The sequence below is a fragment of the Sorex fumeus genome, unplaced genomic scaffold, assembly GCF_029834395.1.
Source record: "Sorex fumeus unplaced genomic scaffold, SorFum_2.1 ptg000013l, whole genome shotgun sequence".
Lineage (NCBI taxonomy): Eukaryota > Metazoa > Chordata > Mammalia > Eulipotyphla > Soricidae > Sorex > Sorex fumeus.
Genome location: NW_026606070.1, coordinates 12,286,656 through 12,306,676, shown reverse-complemented (window position 1 = coordinate 12,306,676; position 20,021 = coordinate 12,286,656). Strand labels below are relative to the sequence as shown.

At 41.4% G+C, this 20,021-nt stretch overlaps 1 protein-coding gene across 3 annotated transcripts in view; it reads left to right on the top strand.

Moving 5' to 3' along the window:
- Positions 1-18,777, top strand: part of ART3 (ADP-ribosyltransferase 3 (inactive)) — a 48,282-nt gene extending 29,505 nt beyond the window's left edge. For 2 of the 3 annotated variants that reach the window (XM_056111252.1, XM_056111251.1), the window contains exons 4-9: positions 10,997-11,029; positions 12,209-12,241; positions 13,222-13,251; positions 15,120-15,152; positions 15,673-15,705; positions 18,359-18,777. In XM_056111252.1, the coding sequence (XP_055967227.1) occupies positions 10,997-11,029; positions 12,209-12,241; positions 13,222-13,251; positions 15,120-15,152; positions 15,673-15,705; positions 18,359-18,477 (281 nt within the window). In that variant the 3' untranslated portion in view covers positions 18,478-18,777. The remainder of the gene's footprint in view (positions 1-10,996; positions 11,030-12,208; positions 12,242-13,221; positions 13,252-15,119; positions 15,153-15,672; positions 15,706-18,358) is intronic. The other variant, XM_056111253.1, reaches the window with a different exon arrangement.
- The last annotated feature ends 1,244 nt before the right edge of the window (positions 18,778-20,021 follow it).

Genomic DNA, 20,021 nt, shown 5'->3' with positions numbered 1-20,021 from the left:
CCCAGGTCTCTGAGGCATATGTTAATGCAGGAAGAACAGTGGAATCAAAGAGATGTGCCCGGAGCCGGAGGTTCTTCGTCCTCTTAGCTATTTCTTCGACGTTCTTGAAGGCGTTCCAAGCCGCTCTCTTCCTCCTGCGCAGCTCGGGTGCCAGGTCATTTGTCATGTTGACCTCTCGACCTAGGTACACATAGCTGTTGCATTTGGAGATGGTCGTTCCGTTGAGAGCGAATGGGGCGTCAGGAACGAGGCTGTTTCTCATAAACATTGTCTTCGTAAGATTCAGCTGTAGTCCTACCTTTCCACACTCACGGTCAAAGTCGGCCAGCATTTGTGCCGCTTGGCTGATGTTTGGTGTTATTAAAACAATGTCATCAGCAAAGCGGAGGTGGTGTAGTTGCCGACCATCTATCTTCACTCCCATTCCTTCCTATTCTAGTCGTCGCATGATGTTCTCGAGGGTGGCACTGAAGAGTTTCGGTGAAATGGTATCATCCTGCCGCACCCCTCTCTTGACATCAACGATCACTTCTTTGTAGAATGGTGAGATCCTGGTAGTGAATCCGCAATACAGCTCACGGAGGATCCTGATGTATAGGGCTTGAATGCCCTGATTGGCTAGGGCTTCAATGACCGCTTCCGTCTCAACAGAATCAAAGGCCTTCTTTAAATCGATGAACTTTAAACAGAGCGGCATCTTGAACTCCCGAGAAACCTCAATGAGCTTGGTTATCGTGTGGATATGGTCGATGGTGCTGAATCCTTTGCGGAACCCTGCTTGCTCGCATGGTTGTCCTTCATCTAGTGTTCTGCCAATCCTATTTAGGATGACTCGAGTGAACAACTTGTAGATGACAGACAATAGGCAGATCGGGCGATAGTTGCCAATGTCATGAATGTCTCTCTTCTTGAACAGTAGTACGGTCCTGCTGGTTTTCCATTGGGACGGAACCTTGCATTCAGACAGGTAGCGAGTGAAGAGCCGAGCCAGTGTATTGATGAGTACTGACGGCAGGTTCTTCAGGTGTTCAGGTCTGACCTTGTCTGGGTCGGGTGCTGTTTGTTTCTTTACCAACGAAATGGCGTGTCGGATTTTGGAAGGGAGAACGTTGGGAACGACATATCCATCCTGTGGAATTTGGTATGTCGGCAAGTGGACATGGCTATCGAAGAGATTTGAGTAGAAGTCATGGATAATCTTCTCCATTGCCGTTCTGGAGGATGTGATGGATCCATCAGGACGTCGGAGGGCAGTCATCTTGGTCTTATAGTTGGCGAAGGACAGGCGGGCATTACGAATACTTTTCCCGGCTTCTGCCGCATCTACCAGTACTTCTGCTCTTCTCTCTTTGAGGTCTTCCTTGATCGCATCTCTGCACTGCTTTGCGAGCTCGGATGTTAGCTTGCGGTTGCCTGAGGCATGCGCCAAACCACGCTGGCGAATTAGCTCAAGAGTTTTCGAAGATAGGCGATTTTTTGTGGCTATCTCTCTCTTGGCGTTCCTCGCACATTCATGGAAGTGCTGAACCAGTCGATCGTATTCCTCGTCAATGTTGTCAACAATGGCATCTTCCCATGTTGCCGCAATAGTACCAAAGAGTTCCCAGTTGGTGGTCATTCTGGGAGTTCTCTTTTTGAACTTTGCAGCCCTTTCTCCCCGCTCTGTGAAGTAGAATTTTGCACGAAGGAGATGGTGGTCCGATCCCGTTCGAAATTTTGGGACAACAGCGACATCGGTCAGGCAAAACCGTCGATTGAATATGATGTGGTCTATTTCATTGTGGAATCGTCCACCGGGAGACTCCCATGTCCATCGTTTAGATTCTGCCTTCTGGAACTGTGAGTTACCATGAATGGTCTTGGTCGACATGATGAACTCAGACAGTCTCTCACCCTGTTCATTCCATTCTAGGCCATGGGTCCCGATGTGAAGTTCTTCAGCTGATCTTCTCGGTCCTATCTTGGCATTAAAATCACCCACAATGATCTTGTAGAAGGTGTGGTCTTCTTTATAGAACTTCTCTAGCTCCATGTAGAAGTTCTCGATTTCTCTTTCATCATAATGAGATGTTGGTGCGTAGACAACGAAGATAGAAACTGCAGGCAGTGAGCCACATCTATTCAAATGTAAACGTCCGATTCGGGTTGTTAGGCATTCGAATGAATCAATGCTCTTGGCCAAGTTTGTGTTGACAAGGACACCGACACCTCCAACACCTCTTTTATCGCATGTTCCGAGGAACAATTCTTCTCCAGTGTCGAAAACAGCATGGTGACATTCATGCCTTCTTGTCTCGGTCAGACCAATGATGTCGTACTTCATCATTCGTGCTTGTACCATCAGGTCCTTGATGGATGCATCTGATGCTAGCGTACGTGCATTGAAAGTACAGACGATCATTTTTGTCTTCCTTCGTTGTGGCAGCCTAGGTCGGCCTTGAGATTTTGTCGGCCTCTCTTTTCTCATCCTTCTCAGTGCTGCCATGTCGGTGAAGTCTTCAGGGTCAGGTGAATGAGACCAGTCATAGTTACTGGTTTTGGCATATCGAATACACAACGGATAGCTTGCCAGGCTCTTCCGTGCGGGCGGAATACTCTCGGTAGCTTGTCCTTAGGTCTGATAATTTTTGGTAACAATTACAGATGGATCTTGCATTTTTATGTCTTTGATGCCTGAGTCCAGATCATTTCTGTATAGGGTGATTATTGCTACATGGCATTTAATCATTGCCATTCTATCCTATATTTTATGGTTGCTTTATGATCCTGGAATTTGTCTGCCTTATCAATTGGATGATTGACCTTGGTGATCGACCCTCTCATTTTCTTATTTTTTCTAAGATTCTCTGTTTTTGTTTTGTGGTCACCATAAGGATTGCATTCATCTTTCTATACCTAACATAGTCTTTAATGTGTATCAACTGACTTTTCATCCTTTTTCTAAACTGATTATGTTATTTTCTTTTTTTTCCATTTTATTGTCATTGTTGTCTCATTTTATTCTTATGTTTCTCTCTCTCTTACTTTTTATTGCCTTGATAGGGGTCTTTTCTTAATCAGAAAATTCTGTCTTTTGAAGTATCAAGTATACAAGAACTCATTTCAACATTTTTTGTAGTCCAGCCGTGGTGATGTTAAACCCCAATTAAGTTTTTTTTTATCAGGGGAGAAACTATCATATTGGAATGATATCGCTGATAGTTTTTAACTTTTTAAATAAAAACATGTTCATTAAACATGCTGAGAAGACTTAATAACCTTTGTATCTTATCTTTTGCGGGGAGGTCACACCCAGTGATGCTCAGGGGTTACTCCTGGCTCTGTACTCTGGAATTACTCCTGGAAGTGCTTGGGGGACCATATGGGATGTGGGGGATTGAACCCAGGTCGGCTGCGTGCAAGACAAACGCCCTACCCGCTGTACTATCACCCCAACCATCGGCCCTCTTATCTTCTTTTTTTCCTAGCAGTCTTTTATCTCTTTTCTTTTGATATTTAACAATGATGCTTCTTGGTGTGTTTTATTTTTCTCACTTAGAAATGTGGGTGTTCTCTCAGCTTCACTGAATTTTTGTGGTTGGTTTCTTCTTAAGTTTGATAAGTTGTCAGCTATTCTTTCTTTCAATAGGCTTTTTGTTCCCTTCTCTTTTCCCTCACTTTGAAGGGAAAATGAAGGGAAATCATGAAGGGAAAATATTGCCCTTCATTTTCTGGTATACTCATTAGTCTTATATTTCATCTTCTGTTGGAGTCTAGTAATTATCATGTCTTTATCGCTTTCTCAAAATACTGTTAATTGTCTCCTTCTATTTGAATCATTACTGGAATTTTAACTTTTATTTCACTGACTCTTTCCTCTTAAGGAAAAGCCTACTTTCTAGCTTTTTCCATGAAAGTTTTATTGCCATTTAATGTTTCATATCTAGCATCTTTGTTTAGAATTATTTTTAGAGCTTCGGTCTCTTTGATGAAGAACTGCTACTTGTACATTTCCTTTTTTTTTTTTTTTAAATTGATTGAGAAAGAACCATTGTTGCTTTATTGGCAACAAGCTGGCCGATTGGAAGATAATTGTCTCATGTCCTCAAAGCAGCCGTTTGTCTACTTGATCACAGAAGTGGTTTCTATAGAGAATGAACAGAGGAGTTTTTAGAAAGGATGGGCTGTAAATGCAGTGGACAATGAAATTTCCAGGGGCTGACTCTCTGAGGCACTCTGTCTTATCTGCAAACCTGAAGTCAGTGTGAGACCTTTGGGGAAGGGCAAAATGAGGAAGATGGTGCCTTAGGCTTTGCAGTAAAGACCAGTAAAATAGTGTGTAATAGAGTTCTGCGGCTAGTGTTGGTTCCCTTATTTCTTTTTCTTATTCCAGTTCTTATTTCCATTCTATGCAAGTAGGGAAACTGAGTCAAAACTGGCTGTTTCCTGCTGGAATATCCCAGCTTTTATCTCTTTTTTGTTAAAGTGAGGATAAAGTGAGGTGTTTTTTTTCCCTCTGTGCTATTTCTCTTTCATGCTAATTCTTCCATTCCCTATTCTACCAGTTGTTCCTTTTAGGTATGGAATGCTGACCCAGATCTGACCATTTCCTACTGAATGGGGGTGGAGGATGGAATAGAATAAATTGATCTGGTGGGGGAAAATGTTCCTATAAAGGTCAATTATCTTATACCTTCGGAGACCTTTCTATGAAAGTTCCCTTTTACCCAAGGTTAATTTGGGATGGCAGGTTGTTGTTTGTTTATTGTCATGCCTTTGGAACGTCTTGAAAAGTTTCACGATGCAGAAGTTGTTTTGTCTAGTGATGCCATCCCTTGGTCTGAGGATATATCAATCCAATTAATGAGTAGTGTTTAAGTCCTTGGCAAATAAGGGAGAAAAACTTGAAAATGGAAATAAGCTGGAAATCCAGTCAAGAGCTCCACATACTGCCTGTCCTACGTATCAGAGCATTTTCAGATGACAGGAATTCTTTGTCTATAACAATGAATTTTTTAAAAATCTTCAGTCTTCTAATTTATAATCTGCCCCTTCCCATCACGCTAGGGATCAAACTCAAGACCTCTTACATGGTAAGGTGGTGTTCTTTCCCTGAACTATACTGGCCCCAGAAATGAATAGTTTCATTTTGTTTTTGACCCACACCTGGCGGTACTCTTTGCTCAGAGATGCCCCTGGCAGTGTTCAGGGGACCATATGGGATGCTGAGGATCAAATCTGGCTTGGCCTCATGCAAGGCAAGCATCCTACCCACCGTACTATAACTCTGGCCCCCTAGAAATAAATTAATGAAATAGTTATCTGCAGTTTGGGGCCTCTTGCATTGAATTCAGACTTACTTTGATTTCCAAGGGACAATAACAAAAGGCTCAGCCTGCCAGACTGCTTGTTAAGATAACTGGAATTTAGTATCTTTGGGGAAGCTCTGTGGGCCTTCTCCTACTCTCTGAAGGAGATTGCTGGAATCCCGGAGCCCTCAAAGTCCTGCCCTGCCCCCCACCCACACTTACTTGATTGAAGTTTATACTGCCCTGTATCTCAACACTGACTTAGAGCCGAAGCTCTGACTTCCCTCTCAAGTTTTTCTAACCCCCTGGAATTTTGATCACTTTCTCTCAAAAATCTAGTGATTTGGCATTCTTGGCATTCTCTGGGGGTAAGGTGATGTGAGTTTATGAGATATTTGTTGCTGCTGCTGCAGTGTAAGAGATCACACTTGTTGAAGTGTGCAAGGGTTGCACTCTCTGTTGCAGTGCTCACACATTTGATTGTGGTGTTCGTGCTTTTGGCGGCAGTATACTAGGGCTTGCACACTTGGTTGCAGAATGCAGGACTTACACACCTTTGCAATACCAGGGATACAGACATATAGAAACCACCATTCTTATGTTGGTTTATTGATTGGAGGTTGCATTATGCCTCTTGCAGCTGTAAACATCAATCCATGTTGAAGACAAAAGAGGGGGACACCACTAAGCACCACTGGGCCCAGCACTAAACTGTCAGGCCTGTACCATGGTGCCAGGAGTCACTGGAAGTGGACCCAGGCCGCCCAAGCACTGCTGGGGAGTCATCCCTATTTTTCAAAGGGAGAGGGGATAGCAGGGATAGAAACCATATCAGCCCGATTAATCAGGAAAGCAAAAGCTTTCCCAGAATCCCCACACACACACACTTTTCTGATTGCGTATCATTTACCAGGTCATCCATAACTAAAGGAAATGACTGTTAAGTCAATAAATCAAAAATATCAGGTAACCTTTACCTTCTGCCTCAATAGTAATACACTTCCCCCTTCTCAGTGTAGCAAAAACTGTCATTTTTTTTTATTTGGGGACCACATCTGGTGGTGCTCAAGGGATACTCATTCCCTATTCAAACCTGGGCTTCCCACATGCAAAGCATACACTCCTGTCTTTTGAGTGGGGGGCGATAGCACAGCGGTAGGGCGTTTGCCTTGCATGCAGCAACCTGGTCGGCCCAGGTTTGATTCCTCCGCCCCTCTCAGAGAGCCCGGCAAGCTACCGAGAGTATCTCACCCACACGGCAAAGCCTCACAAGCTCCCCGTGACGTATTCGATATGCCAAACACGAAGTAACAAGAAGTCTCACAATGGAGACGTTACTGGGCCCGCTCGAGCAAATCGATGAACAACGGGAGGACAGTGCTATACGGTGCTATTGAGTGGAGTCACACCCAGAAGTGCTCAGGTCTTACTTCTGGCTTTGTGCTCAGGGATCACTCCTGATCAGACTCAAGGAATTGCGTAGGTTGCCAGGGATCAAATCCAGGCTGGCTGTGTGCAAGGCAAGCACCCTACTTGCTGTACTAAGACTCCAGCCCAACTCTGCTCTTTCCTTTTGAACAGTCTGTGACCTTTGTGCCTTTTTCACCCGAGGGGGAGTTGGGGTATAATTTTGTTTTGATTTAGTATCTTAGTTTTTGATGTTCCACCTTAGAAATGCAAATAACCTTGAACCAGATGCAAAGATACATACTAGGAGACAGTATCTCATATTAGTCAATGTATGATCTTGTTTCTTTGTACCTGAGCTGTCTTTTTGAGGACTAAAGCCCAGCCCGCTTGCATTCATAGAGTCTAGTTGATACTGCTTAGTGCTAGTGTGTTCCCTGTCTTGCATTCTACTGACAGACTGAATAAAGGGAGATTTGTAGTTTAGTAGTTTTTTTAGTAGATTTGTAGTTTCCTTTTTGCTGGTCGTGGCTGTGGAGAAGATAGGGGAGGAAGCTTCATACCTTCATGAGTAAAGTGCTTTAAGTGCTCTCTGCGGGGTCAGGAAAATGGCTTAGAGGGCTGGAGCACATGCTTTGCATGAAGGTGGTCCGGGTTCCTCCCTACACCTCATTGTCCGCAAAAAGCTTCAGGTGGAGCCCCAGAGCTCTGCTTGTAAGGGAGTGCGGGAGGGAGTAGGGAAGGGAGGGAGGGAGTAGGGGAGGAAAGGAGGGGGAGGTAGGGAGTGAGGAGAGGGGAAATAAAGGAGGGAGGGAGGGAGGGCCGTATGTAAGGGAAAGGATGTGGGCACAGAGTGAGACAGAGATGTGAGAGCAGGGCAGCAGGCAGGCCTGCGTCGGGAGAGACTCTCGGGACAGCCTCTGTGCTTGGTGGAACTGAATTGAATTTTAAACTACAATCTTATGTCCTCTGCTGCCATCTACAGGTAACTAATGGGACTGGAAGGCCACAATAGGCAACTGAAGGATCATTCTTGGGATTTAAAAACTTGAGCAAGTAGAATAGTGTCAGAATCTGTCCCATTTTGACAGGATGCAACTATGCCTCTGGATTCAAAGACGCAGTAGTTCTAAAGGAGAAGAAACAAGAGTATTAAGTTTACTTAATACTCAAGTTTGCTGTGCTTACCACTGTCCTATATTATCGCCTTAAATTTGCTATGACTTTAAAAATAAAATTGTACTGTGAGATTTATAAAAATACTTTAAAATATAAACAGAATATTTGTGTCTTTATAGATAATGCAGTTCATGGTAGTCAAGGATAGCAGGATGATCTATGATTAACAAAACACTTTAGGGAAAAATTTCTGCAGCTTAATATTCTATATTGCGTTCCTAGACAACTTCACGAAGGTGGAATATCAGCTGTATGAGCAGGATATATTCCTTTTCTTTAAAAATTACCCCTGGGCTAGAAAAATTGCTCAGTGAACTGAGTGTATGGTTTGCGTGCAGGGCGCCTGGGTTTGATTCTGGCCGTGACGGGCACCCCAGAGCACTGCCAGGAGCAACCCCCAAGCACAGAGGTGGGAGTAGTCCCTGACCACTTCCAGGTGTGGCCCCTAACTGAAATGAAACCAAATAAAAGATTAACCCATCGAGGGCTAGGAGCTGACTCAAAGCCATGAGCCCATGCTTTGTATCTTGGAAGCTGGCATTTGATCCCTGAGCATTGTGTGGTCCCCTGGACACCACCATGAGTGGCCCCGAAGTGCCACGCGGGGAGTAGTTTCCGTTTTTGTGCTATGCTTACATAGTATTTTCACGAGGGTGGGGACTATCAAGGTTCACTGATGGAAAAGGAAGAGCCCTCAACCTCAGTGACTTGTATTTGTCTTTTTTGTTGAGTTTTACTGTAGCGATCTTCACTCTTTGCTTTCGGAGTAATTGTTTATGAATCCCATTCCTAGCCTTTGAGAGCTCATTTGTTCTAGTTGGGTCTTTCTTAACCATCACTGAAACTAGCTAGGTTTCTTGCTCTGGTCTGGACTTGGTCAGCAGTATGATCTGACATGGACATGGAAGTGAGTGACAGTCATCTCCGAGCACTTCACATTATAACCAGGCACTGTTTGGAGTGTTCGGACTTTTGTTTCATGTGTATAGAAAAGGAGATAGCTATTCACTGCCATAACTTATTCAAACCTAGCAATCAAGTCAGTCATCAAAACAATCAACTTGATATATATAATTCCTTATAATTATTAAATGTATAATTATAAATTTATAATTTTTATATATTTAAATTTTGTTTGTATAGTTTTATAAAATTTATAATTATAAAATTATAATCACAGTTATAAAATAAGTTGGAAATATATATAGTTCCTTACAGTTATATAGACAAGAAATAAAGAGGTGGACAAGGCAGGCTTGAAGTTTATGGAATAGTTTATCAAAAACGACAGGTTACTGGGGCCGGAGAGATGGTACAGAGATTGTACAGTGGGTAGGCACTTGCCTTGCCTGCCGATGGCACAGGTTCGATCCCCAGCACCCCATTTGGTCCCCCAAGCCTTGCCAGGAGTGATTCCTGAGTGCATAGCTAGGCATAATCTCTGAACATTGCCCCCCAAACAAAACAAAAACTGGAGCGATAGCACAGCGGGTAGGGCGTTCGCCTTACAAGCGGCCAACATGGCCGACCCGAGTTCGATTCCTCCGCCCCTCTCGGAGAGCCCGGCAAGCTACCGGGAGTATTCGATATGCCAGACACAGTAACAACAAAGTCTCCAATGGAGACGTTACTGGGCCCGCTCGAGCAAATCGACGATCAACGGGAGGGCCTTTAAAAATGACAAATAATAAAATTTCTCGTCTAGTTTAAATGCAGGATTTTAACTGAAGCTGCCATCCAGACTCTCAGTAGATCTTTAACATTTCCTGGGGCAAGAGAGACTGGACCCAGTCATTGCATTCTTGATTTAAGCTCAGACAGTGGGAAGCTTTGGAGTTACAGAAAGGCACATCTCTCACAATGAGGGGACCGTTAAGGACTCCCTATCTTCTCAGGAGCTGAATTTGCAGATTAGACCAGTGGGCAGTCTTAGCGTGCAGATGGCACCAGGACATTAGATCTCCATGTGTCACTGTGGAAGCCTCCAGGACACATGACAGCACTTAATCTAGATACTTTTCTGTTTGACTCCGCTTACTGTTCTGCCATGTTCTTCAAGTTTCAGTGTAATCACTGCAATGCTGATGACTTTTTCTAGGACCTCACCAGCCAGAGGCCATGTTACAGGTTGGAGAGATAGCACAGGGTTGAAGACGATTGCCTTACAGTCAGCAGCCCCAGTTCAGTCCTGGCACACATGATCCCTGAAGCATCCCTGGGTTCAGCCCTGGAAGTCCCTTGAGCACTGCCAGTGTGGCCTGGTAACTGCAACACCTCAGGGCCCCTGCAGCACCACATCCTTGGGGACTTGCATTGAACTTCAAACCCTTCAGGAGAGCCCCCAAAAATTTGGTTAGGAGTCAGAGAGATTATACTAAATTTAATCTCTGTACTGACTGCCCTGTCTGTACTGACCCTGGCCAGATCCCCTGCACTGCATGTGGTCCCCACAGAACTGCCAGGAGTGACCCCTGAGCACAGAACTAGGAGTAAGCCCTAAGCTCTGCTTGGTGTGGGTCAAACCAAACCTCTACACACACACACACACACACACACACACACACACACACCCCCCATACACTCTGCCAAAAATAGTACTGCTAGATGCCATGTTCCTAGTCTCCCAAAATAATGAATTTCCTTATATGCAAATGAATATTTGGGGACATACCAGCATTATAAAATTTGAAATATTTTTATTCATTACAAAATTTGAAGAGCTTAGTGGGTTTTTTTTTGATGGATAGTAATTCTCATAGTAAAGGGATACATTTAATTTTGAGACCTTTCAGTATTTAGAGAAGAGTATTAATCGAACATATTGGGTTTATTTTTTTTAACTTCTGTGAGCTAAACAGACACTAGACTCTTTGGAAGCTCATAAAGCAATTATCCAGTATAAAGATGGCTAAGAGACTGAAATACAGAAAGATTCAGTGTTTACCCAAAGGCTATCCTGCTGTTTGGTGGCAGTACTCAGATTACAAAATCCTGCATGCTCTGAAGTTTGCATTGCACTAAACTGTGGATCCGAGGCCAGAAAGTGAGATTCCCTATAGTCAGACTAGCTTCATGACCTTCCTGGGATAGATTGTCTGATAAAACTTTTATTTTTATTTCAGGACTGAAAAGTACAGATTGTGCTGAGAATGCAGGTAAGCGGTGCTTTAAAGTATTGTCTCTGAAATGGACATTTTATTTGTGCTATTTCTTAGCTGTGGATCAGAACCGTTTTCTGTACTGTAGTCATCATTTTCTCAGCACTAAGCTGTGCTGAGCCTTTGCAGGGGGAGCGCCCCGCAGTCTCTGTGGCTCACTTGGCCACTCTCCCCTCTGCTCTCTCCCAGTCTGCATTGTTTTGTGTGTGCAAGTCTCATAGCATTCTCACCCTGGCCCCCTTATACGGGCTGCTCCTGCACGATGCATATACGCAGATCCAGACTCATATTCCTGTGTTTGGTGTCAGAGGAAGTAACATTTGGCGGGCAAATGAAGGAATACGGTGAATGTGGCTCAGATGGGGAGACAGAATGGAAACGTAGTCCATCTTCAGTTCCAAGGGAAAAACGAGAATGTTACAGAAAAAGAGAATCCTTTAAAGGGGTCTCCGGGAAAGATTGCGGAAGATTAACAAACTCAAGAATATTTGGGAACAGCATTTTCCAGTGGGATGGCTTTGAACCATAGTTGGCAGAAAAATGCCATGGGCCTCTGTATGCTCTAGGTAGATCCTCTTGAAGATTGCCTTATTTCAAAGCTTAAAAATGAAGGTCCAGGAGCTGCAGACATAGTATAGTGCGTAGGGTGCTTGCCTTGCCTGCAGCTGACCTGGGTTTGGTCCCCAGAACCTCATATCGTCCCCTGAGTCCCACCAGGAACAATTCCTGAGTGCAGTGTAGAAGTTACCTCTGAGTATTGCCAGGTGTGACCCCAAAACAAAAATAAGCAAACAAATGAAAATAAAAGTATCCATGGGGCCAGAAAGATAATACAAGTGTTAAGGCACTTGCCTTGCATGTGGCCAACATGGTGTATTTTCCAGCACCACATATGATCCCCTGAGCACTGCAAGGAGGGATCCCTGAGTACAGAACCAGAAGTAAGCCCTGAGCAAAACAGATAAGAGGATCCATTTCTAGTTGTCCTGGCTAGTTTTTGAATGAATTCTTACACAATGAAGTTTTAATAATAAAATTTTATTCCTGATGTTTATGCACAAATATGTATATCTTAATCATATACATATTTATTTTGATAAACATTTTAAGAGCGATTGATTCTGACATGCATGTCTGAACATAATCATATGTAATGAAAACGTGTTTGTATTTTAGAGTATTTGCAAACCATCTATATATTCAGCCCTGGTAAGTGTGCACAAATCATTTTTTAAAACCATACATACATAGATGTGTAGTAGCTTTTTCCTATTTCCCTCCCTGCAACAGAGTATTGTCTTTCTGGAGAGCTAAACAATATGAAAACATATCAAGGAATCAAGTTAGTGAGGCTTGAAGAGCTAAGTTCTCTCTTGACCAGGGCTGGGGTTCTCTAATGGCTCTGATTTTGATCTGTAAGATTAGCCTGTATGACACCAAATATACAGATGAAAGTAGAAAAGTTAGTCATTTGCATCTCTCAAATATCCTGATGTTTGGTATCATTTAACTCAAATATCTGGGTGATTAGCACCAATATGCACAAATAAAAATCCACCCTTCCTTAGTTTCCAACTTACGGTGATGTGACCCAGTCACCTTTTTGCATTTAAATTCTATATTATGGGGCTGAGAGATAGTTCAGTGGGTTGATCCCATGCCTTGCATGTGGGAGCCCTGGGTTTGATCCCCAGAACATGGTTCTCTGAGCACTCCTGGGAGTGACACTAGAGCCTCGAGCCAAGAGTGGCCCCTGAGCACTGCTGTGTGGTCCCCAAAAAAGAAAAATGCTTTATTATGTCTTTGTTCCATTTGGGCATGTTTTTCATTATAGAAGAAAAAAAGATATCTGGCCTTAAGTCTGCAGGACTCAGTCAGCAACATGTTACTACTGTTAGATTTCATGTTGTATTTGTCCTTTCACAGCTAACTTTTCAAGGCAGACATTGGGATCCCTTGGAGACCGGCTACCTATGACATTTTCCCCTAATACAAAGGGACCAGATAAAGGTTCCAGTCTACCTGTTCATGGTGTAGTTAAACTCTGACACTTAACAAATACCTCATTGGATTATTGAACATGTTAAGTGGTTCTAATAATGATCTATCACCTGAAAAAGTTTGCGATAACTGTAGTAACTCTATGTTATTTTGTTCTAACGTTTTGTTTGTCCTGTTTTATACCGTAGTTGAGAAAAGTCAGACCCTTGAAGAACCTGGTAAGACACTTTAAAAGTTCTGGGTGCTCACATCCCTTAAAAGTTCTGGGCACTGGTGGAGGGATGGGTATTTGATCATTGTATAACTGAAACCCAAGCACAAAAATTTGTAAGTCTACAACTGTACCTCATGATGTCTCACTAATAAAAATTAAAAAAAAATAAAAGACAAATTTGAAACATTAAAAAAAAAAGTTCCCCTAGAGATGGTGGCAGGTCAGTGTGGCATGGTAAGGAACGGTGGGAAGATGAGAGTGTGTGCTGGTGTCCTGGTCTGTGCCTGAGACCCTCCTGAGTTTCAGACGGGGTTCTTCCAGATGATGACACAGCAGTCTCTCTGTCACCTAGCAATTTTTAGTTCATCCCAGCAGAGCAGGGAGACATACCTGAGGAACAAGTACTGGAGACGATTTTATTCGTTGCTTCCTGCTGACTATTACATGGATAGAGGGAGGTGTGATGATTCCTGAAGCTCTTGTGATTAAGAGTATTGGACAAGCATATAAAAAATGGCATTTTAAAAAAATTTAATGAATTGTTTTGTATTTTTGTCTCCAACAAGATAACATGCTATTTGCTTTATTCAATTGATTGTACATTGGACATTCCAAAGTACAGCTCATTCCAAAGATTTTAGTTATTATTAAAAAATTACCCAAATGTCCCCAAGTTTTTGATATTATTCAAAGGTCAAGGGTATTTGAGCAGAAACATAAGTTACTTGTGAAATTATATAATACCAGGTATTATATACATGGGAGCAGTTTTCCTGGAAGGGAATTATGTAGTAGATATTACTGGCCTGTGGAGATCTGGGGATGTCTGCTTGTGTAAAGCCTGGGTTTGATTCTCAAACATACGAAGCCGCCATCTGCCAGGCCCAGGGAACCCCACCAAAAGCAAAGTCTGTGTCTTGAACTCATTTCTAGCATTTTTAGATATTTGTTCTAAAGGAGTAAGCTAAACATGAAGGAAATATTTTGTGATCCCTTTTAAGATTTACTCTAAAAACCACATTAAAAATATGTAAAGGTATGATAGTGTGTTTAGAATATAGTGGCAAGTGAAAAACAGGATAAAAAAACAATATAGAGAGTGTATCAACTTGGTTTAAAAATATATAGAGAAACAAAGTAAACCAAAACTGTAAATAATGAGTTGCTCTGAAATGAAGCTTTTAAAATAATCTCATTATATATATATGTGTGCATATATATATATAATAAAACACCTTGATCTTTAAAAATACAGTCTTTGGACTGAATCTGAAAACCAAAATAATTTGAGTAGGGAGCTAGCTCAGGAGCCAGGGGTACATGCCTTGTATATCTGAGGATCAAAATTACATCCCCACCGCCTTGGGGCTGGAGTTTTAGTACAGCTGGTAGGATATTTGATCCCTGAGCATCATTGGGTTGACCCAAAAAGAAAAAAATTACACCTCCAGCATATCCCTCTCCACCCCCCACCCCCCAGTTAACTATCATCAAAGGTATAGTCCTGGAGGCTCCTGAACATTGAGGTGTGACCTGGTGGCCCCCAGCTCTGCATCACCAGACCCAAGCATTGAACAGAACTATCAGGTGGGCCGCGTCATCAGGAGTCACCCTTGGGTCCCCTGGGTACTGCTTGGGAACCCCCCTCAAAGCCCCACCCTTACAAACTAACATGGTTTTTTGCTTACTTGGAAAGATTCCAGGTGAACGGCCATGGTTCTCAAAATAAATCAGTGAAGCTCCAGTGGTTAAATATTATCTTAAGGCTTTCGACTTTTAGAGTTTCCTGCCATAGGTAGCCAAATATATGGTTAAATAAAATTTCAGTTAATTGCTTTCTTCATGAAATAACTCCTATTCTCATCTTTTTAGAAATGGAAAGCCAGGAGTCCACTCTCTTACCTGGTAAGTGGTCTTTTACTTATCTCCCTTAGCTTAGGAAAATTGACACTGCAAGGAAGGCTCTAACAGGACATGGAGCTGGAGTCAGCACAGCGCACTCACTCTGTGTTCTGCCTTACGTTCCTCACAATGCTAATTGGTACTTTTATTGTGTATCACCTTATTATAAACTTACAATTTTTCATAAACAATAAGATGAAGGATCAAGTAGCCTGCCCACTCATCCGCTCAGAACTAGTAGTTGTGACTAGAAAGCTAAACGAAGCAGTCTTAAACTACTGTTTGACTGTTCCATTAAAAACTGATGTACCAGGACTGCCATATAGAAGATAAGGGTGTAGGAAACAACAGCCAAATGATGGGAGTTCTTGAAGTTCAGGCCTAGGATTTGGGTTTTGTTCAGTCAGCCACTGAAAGGTGTTTTGTTATTAAATTTCTTTTCTCCTTTAAGGGTTGGAGATGGGAGATAAGAGGGAAAAAGGAGCTTTAGCACTGAACACTGACCAGTATTTGTCTGTTTCAGGTGTGAAGAACCATGAACCCACTCCAAGATCTGGTAGGACAGCTTTCTTACTGTCTGTGCTAAGTATGAGGGGGCACTTAAGAGAACATCTTCAAGGAGCAATTATTCTTTATATGTTTGCTGACAGCTAGCTTGCCAGATTTAGCGGGGAAGACAGTATAGTAAAAATGCCTTTCACCTTGTGTTCACTGTGTTGGGAGGGAGGTTAAGTTAGCAGGCAGAATGGCTAAGTGTAAGGCAGCTGGGACCTTGTTCAGCCTCTTCCAGATTTTAGATATACTCAGTAGAAGCCTCAGTTCCATGTGAAAACTGTCAGCTTTAGCTGACATCTCGGCATCGAGGATCACAGTAACCAAATGGTAATCACACAAACACTGAGAAGCGAAGTCTGGCTTGAATTGGTACCGTGTAGCTATAACATTTAAAGCAGCCAGATGCTACAGTATTCTGTATGTGAATATAAGCAAACGGATGGAAGGAAATACAGCAAAAATTTTAAGAATGAATTCTGAAATAATTTGATTTGAATACTTCATAAAATTTTATTTTTATAGTACCTTCAGGTTTTTATCACTTGATTCCAATTCGGAGAATGTATTCATTGTAGCAAATTACTGAAAACTTTTGTTTTAGGAGTGAACATTCCAGAATGCTTTTTATTACCTAATAAGCATGCCAGAAAGCTGCCAATTTCCATAATCTCCAACAAATAGGATATGTTTTCCAAGTGTTGCTATATTATGTGATATGGATAATCACACCTGCCTGCCTGGTAGGATGGTAGAAAGATCTGAGGGTACAAAAAGTGTACAATATCGACACATAGTAAGCATGAGGCCTTTCTGCCTTGGGAATCTGAGTATATGTAGAAAAAGTACTTTGTGTAAACAAAAAAAATGTAATCTTTTGATGAAAACTTTGATATGGTAAAATAAACAGGAAATCAAAGAGCACAGGTGAGTAAAAAGGAAACTCTTGCCCCATTCCACCCGTACCAGAGTCTGATAATACCTTATCTCTCTGACTCTTTGGGGACACCAAACTTAACGAGTTGATTCAATTTTTTTGACTAACAGGTATACTAGCAAACTCTAAATGTTTCTATTTTAAAGAGTATCAACCAAAGCCACATATTAGTTCGTTTCTTCTATAGAAAAAGTGAGGCGGGGCTGGAGCGGTAGGCATTTGCCTTGCACGCGACCAACCCGGGTTTGATTCCCAGCATCCCATATAGTCCCCCAAGCACCGCCGGGAGTAATTCCTGAGTGCAGAGCCAGAAGTTAATCCTGTGCCTCACGGGGTGTGACCCAAAAAGCAAAAACAAAAAACAAAAAAAGAAGTGAGAAATTAATTTTGCCTTGTGTTGAGTTTATAGTATCATACAAAATTCTTGTATGTAGGGGAGACAAGACAACTGGGTTGATTCCAAAACAATCCTTTTCAATTGTTTCTCAACTTTTCCTGACTCATTCTAGCCCTGTTCCAACTTCCTGTGCCCCTATCCTACTGGTTGGTCCCTAGACATGCTGTGGTTCTCTTTTATGATTTTTCACTTGTCTTCCCTTCACTTGTCTTCACTTAGGATCCCTTCCCTGGGATCCTAAGGCCATATTGGCAAGGCTGCTTTCCAACTGTATAGAGAGGCAGCGGGTTTCTCAAGTCTTACTAACTTTATTCCTTATTTTGTGACAACTATTTTTTAAAAAGTCTTTACTGTCCTGAAATAAAATTCAGGTAGGATATATCTGCATCCACAAAGATGACAGACATTCCAATATACTCCTATAAGACATAATAGATTGCATTTATACAGATAAATTTGGATTTGAAGTTAAGAGTTAAGAAAGTGTCTTTTAATGAACTATCCAATTATAAGTGATGATATACTGTGGATGTGGGATAGAAACTGGTTTTTGGAACTATTAAAATTACTTTTAGAAAAATAAATTTAGGTTCTGGGTCTGAGCATTATAAACAGGTTAACTTTATCATAATCAAGTATTGTCACATTTGAAGTTAGTGTGGAAATGGGCTGCAAGACTAAATTTAGTCTACCTTTACCTACGATTACTTAAATAAAGGCAGCCTGAAGAACTTTCTGATAAGCCTCATTGGGGGCAACTTTGCCCCCTCGAAAATCAGTTCTAAAATTACAAACTAATGCATGAATATGCATGAATATATCTGCCGTCCATTTCTCCATCTGTATATGTAAAATTATGTCTATAATTAAAGTATATAGATGAGATGAAGGCATGCATAAAGTTTATTAGCTATTCTACTTGGTTTATGAAATCCAAATGGAGATCCCATTTCGGTACTCCCAGCCAACCTTTTTTAGTGTAATTTAAACAAACACCCAAACCATCAATTTCATGAGTTAAGGGCAATGTGAAGAAAATGCCTTTATTGCCTTTATTCTCTTCTTACCCTGTGCAGGGGTTATTGATAGCTATTTAGAATGTACACATGGAAGACAGTCAGACATGAAATGAGCTAGAATTAAATTTGACCTTGCACACACAAAAAAAGTGTCAAAAGAAAATTGCAAAGAAATTCCAGTGAAAATGACCCCAAAAGTCTGTATTAGATATCAGGAAGCATATGTGTTAAAGTTCTCTTTATTCAAGATCTGTGGTGCAGGTATTAAAGATACCGTATGTCTGTGACTATGTTCTCATTCCAGCTCCAGCTCCAGCTCCAGTTCCTGTACCAGGTCCCAAAACCCATCCTTCAGCATCCTCTAGCAAAATGCTCCTTCCATCACTCGGGATGGCCATCATTTTAACGGTGCTTCTGCTCTAAGTCTTTCTGTTGCTCTATAGTCTGATGTTCTTTATTGCCTCAAATGCAGTACAGGGATCCCACAGAAAATTACCAGAGGAGTGTTCTTCACTTGTTGGTCAAAGTCACTTGATAAAAACAAGAACTGTGTACTTGTTATTCGTTTTGAAAATTCAAAAAGTTGGTTCAGATGTCATAGGATTTTTCACTTATTTCTGTATTAATCTTAAGATTGCAAAGAACTGTATACTTCTGATTGAATTCAATAAATATTAAATGTATTTAAAGCTTATTAAATACAATTTCAGATTCATTTCAGATCACTGGTTAAAATGAATTCCTGAATTAGAAGACTAGTCTAGTCACCTTTGAAGGCTTTTGCTGAATTCAATAGTGTCACCCCTCAACCTCATCTTTTCTCAATATATGAATACCTTGTAATTCTGTTGAACATAACAGACCACCAGATGATTCATATACATATTTGAATCTTAACTCAGGAAGGGTAAACTGAAGAACAAGTGTGCTAAGAAAAGTTATTAATAAGCAAACAATTTAGGCATAGGCTTTTGTAAGCAACACTTCTTATACTTCGCCATTGTTTCTAAAGGATTTAAGACCACTTTCAAAATTATAGAAAATGTGCATAAATCTAAAATAGGGGTTTTATTCCTTTTAATTCTACCCCCAAGCTCTTTTTCACAATTGGAATTTTGAGTGGACTATTCTCAGGAACCACTAATTTAAGATAATTTCTGGGAAATTGTGCTGGAGAACACAATTTAGGACTTGGTGCCAAAGTAGGTCTTTGCCTTTATCTGCCCAAATCTAGAAACACACGGTACTGACCCTAACTATATATCAAAAAAGCTACATGAACAAGGATCAGGGACGAGGACCTCAAGAAAAGCTTTACATACGCTATCAGTAGTGGGACAGAAATCTAGAAGTTGTACCTTTCTGTGGAAAAAAAAAAGGGCAGACTCCTAGAGGGATATTATCACCAGGGATTAAGGACTTTACAATGATAGAATATGGAAAATTAAACACTAAAGAAGCGAGCATCATAACCATGATTAAATGATAAATACACCAAATAAAGCGAGTCATTAGTGCCTCATCAGATGAACTCTATTGTAAGGGGACAGGAAATGAAGTGTAGATGAATAGAAAATTCTTCGACATTTGGAACGGTAAGGTGAAAGTGCCTATCTTCTGGGCCAAGGAAAACATATGGATTAAAGTTCTCTGCCAACACCATTAGAACTGCAGCAATAAGTAGGCAGAAAAATATGAAAATGGGGTACAGTGTAACGATTTTATATGAAATAGCCTTGGCAGAAGCAGCAGCAAATTCTTACTTGCAAAAAATAGAATGGTGGTTAAAATTAACTTTTAACACTCTTTAGAAAAGTTCTAACTTTTAACAATGTTAAAAAAAATGCAAAGTCCAAGCATTCCATGAGGGGCCAACATGATATAGCCCAGGTACATAACCTGGAATGGTTTACATTATGGTGACTAGAAAGTCTTGTCAAACTTTGTAGTATTTTCTAATAATGGTA